General features: G+C 35.9%; 1 protein-coding gene across 1 annotated transcript in view; it reads left to right on the top strand.

Annotated features, from left to right (window-relative positions):
- SNTG1 (syntrophin gamma 1) overlaps positions 1-13,656 on the top strand; it is a gene marked incomplete at both ends in the record, with an annotated part of 164,040 nt that overhangs the window by 140,204 nt on the left and 10,180 nt on the right. Inside the window, one exon of the mRNA XM_081996425.1 lies at positions 12,032-12,142. Within this exon, the coding sequence (XP_081852551.1) occupies positions 12,032-12,142 (111 nt within the window). The remainder of the gene's footprint in view (positions 1-12,031; positions 12,143-13,656) is intronic.

Here is a 13,656-nt window from a genome sequence, read left to right as displayed (position 1 = left end):
GAAGGTTTCAGTCTTTGTCTCACTTTCTTTGATACAGAAAGCCAAGCAGAGAGTACAGTTTAAGATAATGGCACTGTGTTAAAAATGCCTGATCTATTAGATAGCTTGCATACCATAGATATACCACATACTAATCCGTTCAGTAGGCCTGGAGAATCTGTACATTGGGAATTCAAGAAATTAAACAGTAGTAACTGATACTATTAAGCTCATTACAGACTTACAAAATGAAGACCTCAAGACTTTTTTTTCCTTCACTTACAAATACAGACCTCCCTAAATGGAGAATTTAAAGCATAAAACCTACAAGAATCATGAATATTTTAGTTCTATAAGCAATATGCAAAAGCTTCTTGGAGAATGTTCTTCTGGCAATTGCCATTAAGGGCTGTATGTCACATATTGCTAGTCATACTGTCCTCCAGGTCTTCCTGGCACTGTTCACCTCTCTTTGGGAAAACTCCATTCATGTCACAAATGTTTCATGGAACATATAATGCAATTCTTTTGGTCTCCCAAAACTCATTATATTCTTCTGTTATCAATTAAAAAGCACATCATCTAGAAATAAAAATGTCTAACAAAACCAACAAAGACTGTGCAGCTCCCTTCAAAGTTAAGGTTTTGTACACGTAAATACAGATACACATATTTGTGACTTGAATGGAACTTGTACATAAGGAAATCAAAATAGACACTTTCCAAGTTTTCTAAGTGGATAGAATAATATTTATGTTGTCAACAGGTTCCTTAAAAAATGTTTTTAGGCTTCTGATATATATTCACTTAAATAAATTGTGTAATCATAAGTAAACTACTACATAACATTCACAACAGAGATTTCACACAGAAAATGTTTACCTATAAAACAGGTAAGAATATTATTTTTAATTTTTCTAACATATTATTTTGAAGCAGATTGTGTTACCTTAGTAATTTCAGTGTTGTAAACAGAATGCAGTTAATAACCTCAGAAACCTATCTGCAGTATTGCATCTTAATTAGTCTATATGTTAGAATAAAGTACAGAATCATGGATAAAAAAGAGATTAGAAGCAAAACTCTGTAATGCAACATAATCTGTTGTCAAATGACTGCTACAGTTGAAATTGTCAAACCAACCATAGGATAAAAACTTGTCTCAAATCTGCCCTGTGTCAAGCACATTTTAATGAGTACCTAAATAGGAAAACCATTACTCTCTAATATTTTATGGAAAAATAAAGGTTGTGATTCTCTCAGTCAAAAATTTATTCAGATATCTTCATTATGGTGATGGCAGGTGTAGGTTGTGTCTATGCCAGTAAAGTTCTTCAACAATATTGACATAAACTGAAACATAAAACTAGAAGTGTTGAGTTACATAAGGGGGTATTGGAAAAGTACTTGGAGAACCAATCTAATGAATATCATTAAATATTTTTAATTATGTATTTATGACATTTTCATGTTTCCCAGAACACAAAGCTCAAGTAGTAGTTTCTGAGGAGACCTGAGAAGCCCTGTCTTGTATTTTGATGCCATGGGGTCCTCAGTAAATCTTCAGGCAATTTCTATTTAATACTTAACACTGTTCTCATGGTGTTTTAAGTTTTCTTTCTTAATCACTACTGAATTGACTGTGAACTATTTTTAATAGTGAATAATCACTAATAAACTGAAGTGAGGCCAAGTTCTTCAACTCATTATTTTAACACTTGTTCAGCTATTCCAATATTCAATTATTTAATCAATAAAACAATATTTAATTTGGTTTTGCTTCTTACATTTCAAGTAAATCAAAATGTGAGTCAAAATTTCACAAACGTTCTAAAACTCAAACTCACTGCCAATGCTCATGAATGAGTTTATAGAGAGTAACGACTCTCATTATGCTTATGATTTCCAGACAAATGCTGTACAACTCTGTATGGCTTCTTTCTTTTTTTACTGTTATTTAATCTTTACACAATACTTAACTATGTAAGTCAAAATTAGTGGTTGAAAACTATCATCTGTGCTAAATGTATTTCAAGTCAAACACATCATTTGATAAAAACATTGTTTCTGTGTCTGCACAGACCTTTGATATATATGAGTACAAAAGGTATTAAACTGAGTTCTTCAAAACAAGTCTGTACTGTGATGTGATTATAACAGCACTGCCATAAACCATAGCCATTTCTGCGGCATATCCCCTGGTTTCTCCTACTCATTTTCTGACTGATTGCTTGTAGAACCAACAGTAGTTTATCACTTAAAGCATTTGGTATGTTGCTTTATAACAAAACATCATGATTTCCTGAAAGGAGGATGAACAGTTTTTAAGACTGCCTAGTTAAATCAGATTCTTCCAACATTTCAGAAAATAATTTCTTAATTCAGCTAAACAGTTTGTAAACTACCAAGTGTAATTACGGGCACAGAAGAATTTATCTCCCTGAACATTAAAAAGTAGTGATGCATACTTCTGCTCTTGTTCTTCTGTAGCACTCTCTAGAGCCAAAGCTCCAGTGCAATATATCATCTTTTTATTCTTAGTAACAACATATAGTTTGAAAGAGAGCTGTGACATATATGCCAAGCAGACATTGGCAAGTGTTTGACTATGAATATTTTCTATCATGTAGTCCTTCATTTGCAGTACTGATATACCTGGAGTGAAAAGGCCACCTGCCTCCTGTGTTGGCATACATGGAAAGTTTAAATCTGATCATTACTGTGTCCCACAGCATCTCTTCCACTGGGGAAAATGTCCACCAGCTTTCATGCAATTTCCTTTGCATTTGCAACACAGGACGTCAAATAACATCCTCTTACTAAACTTCCCTCTTTCTTCCTTGCTGGTATTCTTCTAAAAGTGAATGTAATTAATATTTGTGCATATCATTTAGATATTTTCCTTTCTCTTGGCTGCCTAATAGAGTTTTCCAAATTCTGTTTAATTACTCCTTGCACTACAAGGTGCCTTAGTACACAGCAACTACTCCAGATTTTTCTTTTGAGATATTTTGAGATATTGAGATTTGATTAGATGCTAAATGTTATTTGTTTTAATTATGAAAATCCAAAAAAGATGCAAAAAGTTCTCTTGCAGGTATTAGAAGTTATAAACTAAATTTTACCCTAGGTCATTTTTGCAGCATTGTGCATTAGTGTCTACTGGGGAAAATTACAGCACATCAGTTCAGGTCCTACATTTGTCTAACGTTAGCTAGTATATGTATGTCAATGTTTTAATGAGCAAATATAACTCTTTTGTTATGTATATGATTTATAAATAAAGTTTTGCAGACAGTGTAGCCACTTTAAGAATTAAGGATGGAGACTGATAAAGAGCCTAATAAGACATGTACAGAAGTTCATCTAATTACTATTCTGAAATCGATCAGATGTATAAAACTACTTACTCAAGTGGCATTCAATAACTTATTCTTAACATGCTTCTAGCAAAAAAATTGTCTATTCTTCAAGTGTATGGGTGTACATACATAGACAAATATATGTTGTACATGTTTCTGTTTATATTGACATATTCATTAAAATTGTTTTCTATAATATGGATATTTGCATCCTAGCTTGTATGAATAGTACACATTTGTGCTTTTGTGAGTGTACATTGTGATATAACTACCTATGCAAAGTGCTTTGTCTGTACTCCCTCATATTTACAGCTCATTAAAGCAGCAGTCAAAAATATATATTTGTCAGAAGAGAAAAATATAATTCCTTATGAGACTGAAAATAAATTAAAGTGCTGCTGAATTATATGGTGATGCTAGAGCAAAGTAACAAAAGGCTCCATAATGGCCCAAGAGGTGCATATCAGCAAAGATCAATGTACCTGTCATTGGTTCTCTTGCAGACACCTTGTGCACTTCATCAAAAAAGACAATACCCTGTAAAAAATAAATAGCATTGTAAATATCTTTGTTTTTCATACCAAAAGGCTACTAAATAACACTGAACAGAATATACCTTAATTTCTTTAGGAACAAACTCCATGTGTCCTAGGGATACATACCTTAAGGTCTGTCTCTTCATGCAGCTGATACACATACAACATATTGAAATGAAGCAGCATGTAAAAAAGCTGTTCATATCCAAAGTTCAGTAATAGAGAAGGCAGAAGGAAACCAGGCTCACTTCAAGGTGGAGATTTAATAATGTAACTCTTGTGAACAAATATTTATTCTATGTTTAGAAATTGAAATGCTGAACAAATAACTACTAGAACTTTAATATAAGCCATCAAGCACGGTTCATACAATCTTATGTACTGTGGCTAGAAACAAATAGATGTTAGTAGGTCATCCATCAGTACTAAGCAAATAAACTGTAGTCTTTTAACATTCGAAGTAACTTCAGTAATGCACAAGAACAGTTATTTTATTAGGGATTACTTTCTTGCTTTTTTTCCTTTGTCTCATTTTTGTTCTTTATCCTCTGTGTCCTCCCTTGTCTTTCCCTTTACAGTTATAAAGCCAGAGCAGTTGACAAAGGAAATTGCCTTGGACCATAATTCTTTTGTTGTAAGACACTCTGCAGAGATCGGCAACACAGTAGAACTGAGCATGAACAAGATCTTAATCCTACTCAGTTCCCTACTGCTGCTATCAGTATGGACAAAGTGTCACTTTGCAAGAATGCAATCCTTCTTAATTAGATGTGAGACAAACAGCCAAATTAAGGTGTATCCCAGGTGCCTGAAGACCCAATTACTTTTATTCTTGAAAATAAAGACCTACAAGGCTTCTGCTCTTGATTTAGTTTGACTTGTAGGAGTATCACTTATTTTAGTCAGATGACAAACAGCATTATCTTGAAAGGTGTCCACTGAAATTTAGCACAATCCTGTAATACATATAGTATACAAAATTGCCTTAAAATGCTAAACAGAAGAATGATTTAATCAGTCAGAGTATCAAGAAAAAAATAGACAGTGTTGGAAAAGTACAGCTACAGCTTTTTGACAAGGACAACAAAGGGATTTGCTGAAACTAATAGTTGAAAAGTGACCTCTGATATCCTTTCCATAATAAAGATGGTTTCTTTATTTACTCCACCATTTACAAGTACTCTGAGATGTCGCTGTCTAATCATTACAAAACATTGACATATTAATTTTTTTCCCCAGGCATCCTACTGAAAGCCAAACTTCTTTTGTTATTTCATAATAAAAACTCGTATGGTTCATGTCAATGGAAAGTATAGAGAAAACCTGCATTTGGTGACGTGCACTGACAGGTGAAATGATGCCATTATAGTATGTGGTGTAAACACTATTTCACAAGTTCATTAAGTGTAAATGGTCTTTTTGCAAGAACAGAACTGGTCCACAGTGCATAATCCAATATAGAAGAGGCAAGACTGGTTAATAATAAATAGAAGGTAGTTCATCACTGAAACCACAGGACACAAATTAATTCTGTTCTGGTTGGAGCCTCTCAGGTTGACATAATACAGCTTTGTTTTCCTACTGCCAATGCAAAATACCCTGTATATACTTGCTAAATCATATAGCTATCACAGAGCCATGGAGTAGTCAGACACTCGTATTTCTATGCCTATTCCTAGTAAAAATACAGACACGTGTATTTATTCTGTGTTTGTTTGGTAATCCAGTCTCTGTTTAGGGTAAATCAAGCTCCTTGACCTAAAACAAAACAATCATCCTAACCAACACTTCCGATCATACCCTAAGCTAGGACAATTACGATGCATTCCTAGTTTTCTGATACCATTATCTAGATGGGGAGTGATTTTGTTTGAGGATAGTCCACCAAAACTGTATGTAGTTTAGTCCAAAATTCTGAAATTATGGGAATGAGTAGCAAACTGACATATGATATGAATGTGAAAATATTTTGTAAGGTCACTTGCAGAATATGTCTTTGAGATTTAACACTAGTGCTAAGAATAGAAGCAATATAATTTTCTTCATTTGTGTGACTGTGGGGAACATCAGCGAAGTATTACAGGTACTGAAGTCAGTAGCTTTTCTTCCGTGTGTTATTTATGTATTGCATTTATGTCCCATCTATAAAATAAGAATATGCAGGCAGAGAGCATCCTTGGGTAATTACAGCAAAATAACACTAACAGAAGGTAATAGGCAGTAATTTGATTACAAAGACTTGAACAAATGGGTCCTAGATGATTACTTATAAATAAAATATTTCTCATTAAAAAGTATTAGTGGAATATCTTGGTCCCAGATATGTTAAAGGAAAAAAAATCCTATTAATTTCAGTGAAGACAGGACTTCATTTTTTGATGATTTCGTATTACAATAATTTAATAACACCTCAAGAGAAGTCTTAAATCTCATTTGTCAGTTTGTCTGCACTGTTTATTTGTTTGCATTGCCTTCTGGTATTCATTGGAGTTAATTTTATTAAATGATATATAATGTAAAAAGCAGTCTAAGCGATCTGCAAATAATAATTGGGAAAAGGATTTATACCTTATTATTTGCTTTCAGTGTTATGCATGATACATACACTATTTGTTCAATGACATTGTCTTCATACAGTGCATTTCTCAAAACATGGATTAACCACGTCAGATTTTCCACGACCACACTGGATGTATGCAAATTGTGAAGCTGGTGGTATTTTCAGTACATGCTATTACCTTGGTCCCCACTTTCTAAATTGGACTGCTTGCTGTTATTCATGAGTCCTGCCTCTACTCATGGGTTGAGAGTTCACTTTTAAAGGCAATAAATAGTGCATATTGAGTTCTCATCTTGGTCTTCCATCAAGGCATAATAAGGTTGTGTGCCTCAACTTGAGAAGTATCTCAGGGTCCTCACAAGTAGCTGATGCCAGCATCTACCATAGAATTTCTTTGAATTTGGTTGCAATTTGTGCTTTAAATGGAATTGCCACTTGGTCTACCTGTCAAATCTATTTTACGGTGAATAAAAATTTACTGCTTCCTAAAAATGTTATATATAGTCTTGTAAAATATTCTCAGTGATCAGGTTATGCACAGTTACTGAGGATTATACAAGAAAAGCACTTGAAAAGAACAGGCTGCTTTTATTAACTAAAAGAAGCCCTATCAGAATGCATTAGAGAGTGTTGAGCTCAGTAACGCTGCACCTTCAAACCAGTATGTACATCTGCTTATATTTTATAACTCATAAAAACTGATTAGGAATAGTTTATGTGACACAGTTTAGTTTTTTTGGCAATTTTTGAAAAAGCCAACATGTTTTAAAAATGTGCTTATTGCTTAGAAGTCAATCTATACATATACATATATTTATACAAAATTATATCAACTGATGTTAACTCTCTAAGGCAAGCATTCAACAAATGCTTCTGAGAAACTGTGAAGTTCAAAAACATGAAAAAGTCATTCATTTGGCTTTGACAGTGGTATAGATCAGTATCCCCAAGAGTGCCTATTCCTAATGCAGGAGAATCAGCCTTTAAAATTAGAATTCAAAACAGTCAACACAGCAAGCACTGTGACACTAAAGTCAGCCCACAGGAACATGAAAGATAAAAACATGTGAAAATCTCTCGTGTTTATGTCACTGCTGTAGCTACACATCTCTGTGAAACTGTGTGTTTAGGTCAGTAGGTCTTGCTTCTCCTTTCTACACGGCACTATGAGGTAGTCATTGAAAAATGACTGCAGGAGGCATCATGCTCGCAGGCTCTCGTCCTGCTGGGGGACTTCAACCACCCCAACATCTGCTGGAAAAGAAGCACAGCAAGCTACAGGAAATCCAGAAGACTCCTGGAGAGCATGGGGGATAACCTCCTATGCCAGGTAACAGACAGCACTACCAGAGTGGCTGGTATACTGAACCCGTTGGTAACCAGTGCAAGTGAGCTAATTGGTGCTGTCAAGACTGGAGGCAGCCTGGGCTGCAGTGATCATGCACTGGTGGAGTTCACAGTCCTGAGGGATATGGGGCGAGCAAAGAGTAAAGTCAGGACCCTGAATTTTAGGAAAGCAAACTTCCATCTCTTCAGGGAGTTAGTCAATAAGACCCCCTGGGAAAGTGCCTTCGGAGACAAGGGAGTAGAACAAAGCTGACAGTTCTTTAAGGGTGCTTTCCATAGAGCCCAAGAACTCTCGATCCCAAGGTATAAGAAATCAGGAAAGGAGGACAAGAAACCAGCATGGCTGAGTAGAGACCTGCTGGACAAACTAAAGGGCAAGAAGGAAATGCACAGGCAGTGGAAGCAGGGACAGATATCCTGGGAAGAGTACAGGGACGCTGCCCAGTTGTGTAGGGATGGGGTCAGGAAGGCCAAGGCATGGCTGGAGCTGAACTTGGCAAGGGATGCAAAGAATAATAAGAAGGACTTCTACAGGTTTGTCATCCAGAAAAGGAAGGTCAAAGAAAGTGTACCCCCCTTGAGGAGCAAGACTGACAGACTGGTAACAACGGATGAAGACTGAGGTACTCAGCGACTTCTTTGCCTCAGTCTTCACTGGCAATGTCTCTTCCCAGACCTCTCGAGTGGATAGACTGCAAGGCAGGGACTGGAGGAGCAAAGTCCCTCCCACTGTCAGAGAACATCAGGTTTGAGACCACCCAAGGAACCTGAACATGCACAAGTCTATGCGACCTGATGAGATGCATCCCAGAGTCCTGAGGGAATTGGCTGCTGTAGTTGCCAAGCCACTCTCCATGATATTTGAAAAGTCCTGGCAGTCAGGGCAAGTCCCTGGAGACTGGAAAAAAAGGAAACATTGCATCTATTTTTCAGACGACCAGAAAGGAAGACCCTGGGAACTACCAACCCGTCAACCTCACCTCTGTGCCTTGGAAGATCACGGAGCAGATCCTCCTAGAAGCTACGCTAAGGCACATGGAGGACAGGGAGGTGATTGGAGACAGCCAGTATGGCTTCCCCAAGGGCAAGTCCTGCCTGACCAACATAGTGGCCTTCTAGGATGGAGTGACCACATCAGTGGACAAGGGAAGAGCTATGGATGTCGTCCATCTGGACTTCTGTAAAGCCTTTGACACGGTCTCCCACAACATCCTTCTCTTTAAATGGGAGAGATATGGATTTGATGGGTGGACTGTTGGGTGGATGAGGAATTGGTCAGATGGTTGCATGCAGAGGGTAGTGGTCAACAGTTCAATGTTCAGATGGAGGTCAGTGACAAGTGGTGTCCCTCATGGGTCCGTATTGGGACCAGTACTCTTTAGTATCTTCTTCAGTGACATAGGCAGTGGGGTGGAGTGCACTCTCAGCAAGAGGACAGGTGCAGAAGACATCAAGCTGAGTGGTGCACTCAACATACCTGAGGGACAGGATGCCATCCAGAGGGACCTGGACAAGCTCAAGAAGTGGGCCCATGTGAACTTCATGAGGTTCAACAAGGCCAAGCGCAAGGTCCTGCACCTGGTTCAGGACAGCCCCCGGGACCAATACAGGCTGGGGGATGAAGAAATTGAGAACAGCCCTGCCGAGAAGGACTTGGGGGTACTGGTGGATGAAAAGCTGGACTTTGTGTGAGCTCATAGCCCAGAAGGCCAACCGTATCCTTAGTGCATCAAAAGAATTGTGGCCAGCAGGTCAAGGGAGGTGATTCTTCCCCTCTACTCTGCTCATGTGGATGTCTTTGGGAAAAAATGTGTGCAATTTGTTGAAGATCACTCAAAGAAATAGACAATTCTTTCATTTTGGAATCTTTTCATGCATTGTCAATAGCATTTTTATTCCTTACACTTTAGATGAAGAGTGTTTAATAATCTCTGAGAAACGTGCTGTTGAACTGTCAGTTCTAGGAACTTATTTTGATATGCTGATAGAAGAAGTGCAGTCTTTTTGGGATTAGCCTCAATTTCATTCCCTCCATTCTATAGATCTGATTTTGCAATGTAATTAAGTAAGAGCCATTAAGTAGGGCTCTCCAAAACTGCTGTTATGCATAAACTGAAGTCTGTTCTGGAATCATGCCTGTGGTTTGGTGTGATTGTCATTCTTTTTCCTCTGAGTGGGAATGAAGCAAGTGGCAAAAACTGCGTGGGCAATGCCAAAGTACTGCAGTTTTGTATATCCTTCATCTTCACTCAAATTTATTCTGACTGGGAATAAGGCCAGGTACCCTGGGATTTTGCCTGCCCATCCAAGGGGTTACTTGTTACCCCTTGTTACCTGTTACCACTGCACCTCTCTCCTGGCCTCCCCATACATAATCAGAGAAGGGAAAGATGATATCTTGTTTCTTTGGTGGTTGTTCTCCTGAGATAAAGAGACTGTCAATACCATTTACATTTCTCATCTAGAAAATTACATGCTTAAATAGAATTCCTGTTCCTGCAGAAAGGCAGTGGTCTTGATCTTCTGACAAGTTTTTTTGAGTTACATATGTCCGTAAAAAAAGTTTACAATGTAGGTAGGAAGTGTGGCCACCTGAATGGTATATTGGGTTATTTGGTTTTGTTTTTCTTACTCACTACCTACAGGACATAAGTAAACATCATGGATCAAACAAGGTGAAAGGAATTGCACACACTTACAGATGAGGAAAGCTATTCTATTTTTTGTAGCGCAGATTGGTGGCCTCTGGAGGACAGCATTTCAAGCAAATATGATATAATTTCATATAAATTACCAGATTCTTCTAGTTTATCTAAAACAGAATGTCTTTAACTTTGTTTATGGTAGATAGGAGCTCACCTGTCACATACACACAGAGAATGAAAGTAATGCTGAGATTATATTTTTTTTAATCTGGAAAGGTCATATAGAGAGAGAGAATTTTGGGGGAAAATTCTAGCATTTGCTTTGTGTACTGTGCACAGATAGGATACTGTCCTTTGTTTTTTTCCCTCTTCAGGATACTAAGACAAACACACCTAAGTTTATTGGTGTGGGTTAGAGATTTTTGCCAGTCATTAACATAAAGAGATCAACACATCCTGAAGCAATGAGACCTGAATAGATTTAGGAGTGTTAAAAATTTGACCTCCCTCATATTCTGTTTAATTTCAAGCAGATACTAAATAATTCATAGGTATAGACAAAGGGCACAGGTAGAATTGTCATCCTGCACCACTGAGCAAAGTAATTTACAAACTTTTAGACAAAAAAAGATGGAACACTGCTTCTTGCCTTAAGTTTCTATGTTGTTTGATCCATGTGAAATTAATGTCTTCTCAAGGTAACAGCACAATGGGAGTGAGGATGACCTTATAATTATGTGAAAAGCTACTGAAATCACAATGAAAAATGTTAGTTCTTCAAAATATCGGGGGGGGGGGAGGGTGGTTATCTTTAAATGAGCCTGAAAAGAAGAAAAAACAGCTATTTTCCACTTTTAACTAAGGTAGTTTTAAATGCATTTTTTACATAAATCCACATTAGATCTAAAAAACCCAGATGTTTTTCTAGCCAACTGTAAATTTTATTAATTGCATGTTTATTCTGCATAGCAATCTGTCTTTTTTTTCAACAAGACAATGTAATTCACAATATAATTACTTGAAAGGCACTGATATGTTTAGAATTAATGATCTACTCAAATTCCTACTTAGAGCTCTGATAAGTAAACTCAGAAAAAGTTCTCATTACATGGTTTCCTTTTGTTATTTTATAATTTTAAAATGTATTTGTTTTTAATTTGATATGCCCTTTATGTTAATGCAACTAAATTTTTCAATGTGGAACAAAAAAGAGAGGACTTCTATGACAGGTTATCACTTCAGATGGAGTAGAGAATCCACAGATCATCAGTGGAAATTTTTTTTTTTTTGGCATGGCAATGAATTTACTAACTCCCTCTTTCTTTTTTTCAACCAGGATTAAATATAGATAAAGGAATTTCAGACTAAATTTCACAAATGTAGTCTGACTGGTCTGAATCAGACACTGCCAAAGTATCCATATGATCCATATGATCAAAGAGACATCAGACCACATAACACTAAATTGATTTAATTATGTACCGCAGAGGCGTTAATCTTCTCCTTGGAAGGAGATTGGCTATTTCTAATTACAATTGTCAATGATAGCTACTCTAACTTGCTTGTGTATGAATTTTTATGTTTGGTTTTTTTTTTCTCTAGGCTGTACTTTGGAGGTACAAGTTTTCTCAGCTCAAAGGTTCTTCAGATGATGGGAAGAGCAAAATCAAATTTTTGTTCCAAAACCAAGATACTAAACAAATTGAAGCAAAGGTAAAAACAACACAGTGTTTGTTTTATAGAGGCAATGTACTTTTAAAAGCAGTTATCAAAGCAGACAGGGGAATAGAGAAGTAAATTAAACTAAATTACTTAGAAAGATTAATGTATAAAGTTAAAGAATGCAAAGAAACCCAAAAAATAATAAAAACCATTAAATTAATAAAAAATAATAAAAACCAGGACTCGCTATATATGGTTTTATGCCAACTCTCCTCTTCATGATTTTGATAAAGCTGGCTGAAAGTTGAATGTTATTTTTTTCACCCTATATTCGTATCATGAAGAAATGATGCAAAATATACCCTTAAGTCAACCTGGTGATAAATCCAGTAAAGATCTAAAATCTGTTTTATTTCTTAGAGCAAAAAAGTGTGGATTAAACACATGTTGCCTTACAAGACCGAAGCTTTGTGTATGTGTCTAATTCAAAATCAGAAGAGTTGTATTTTCAGTCATGCTTTTGGTTCAAGATTTAATTTATGAAAATGGTAACCCTGACAGATTTATGCCTAGTTTGATTTATATCTTTTGAGAATAGGACACTTACTGTCCTAATGTGTGTGATGAGAAGAGATCTCTCAGGATCTTTGATAACTGGAACTGCCTTGGAGTCTGAATTGGAGGGTTTTTTTACTAGAATCCCAATTTTTGTGTAAACCTAAAGTAAACCTAAAGACTATTTTCTTGGACATCTTTAAGCCTTGCTTTTGAAACATTTGCTATACCATTTTTTCTGACCATCTTAGAGAGAAAATTGCTGAATGAATGTGATAACAATACAGTTCCATGAGCAAAAAGGAAATGGCTAAATAAGTTGTCTAAAAGGGCTAAATATGCACAGCATAACAAAGTAACTAAAGAAAAAAGGCATTGTTTCAGAGGCAGTTATGAATTTAAATACAAATAGCTACATTAAGCAGCTATTTTTCCTTCCTGCAAGTCTCTTTGTGTTTGGTATTAATTGTAATTAATTAAATTCAGTTAAAAAATTAAATTTGCTACCTAAAAGCTACTTACTTGATTTTGAATATTGTACTTAATACAATAAATTTATGTAAAACTCCCATTAAATCAACAGCAATGAAATATAGTGGACTGTGGCTTTCAATACCTTCATGTTCTGCTGCATCTCAAAGATAAATATTTTCTTACTTCTTGTTTCCTTCACAAATTGTTTTAATATTACAGAATTTCTTTTAATCTCTTACCAACCTAATGTCATGAGGATGATTTTGTCTTAAGCAAATAATTGGAAACTTTCATCATGCTCCTAAGTACAGCTGAAGGATGAAACTCATCATTATTTTTCTAATATCTGTCTGTTATTGCTGTTATATTAACACATTATTTTAGAACTAAAGAAATTTCCTAAGAATCCAAGAATAGGACAGTGTTTCTTTATTTCAATAAAACTTGAATATATATTTTAATAATAAATTAAATTTTAGGACATTAAAAACAAAGTATGAATTCTAAGTTTTGAAGAAGAAAAACAGTTTTCATCA

The sequence above is a fragment of the Phaethon aethereus genome (assembly GCF_964289735.1).
Source record: "Phaethon aethereus genome assembly, chromosome: 2".
Taxonomy (NCBI): domain Eukaryota; kingdom Metazoa; phylum Chordata; class Aves; order Phaethontiformes; family Phaethontidae; genus Phaethon; species Phaethon aethereus.
Note: the sequence above shows the minus strand (reverse complement) of the source record. Positions and strands in the feature narration are given on the sequence as shown.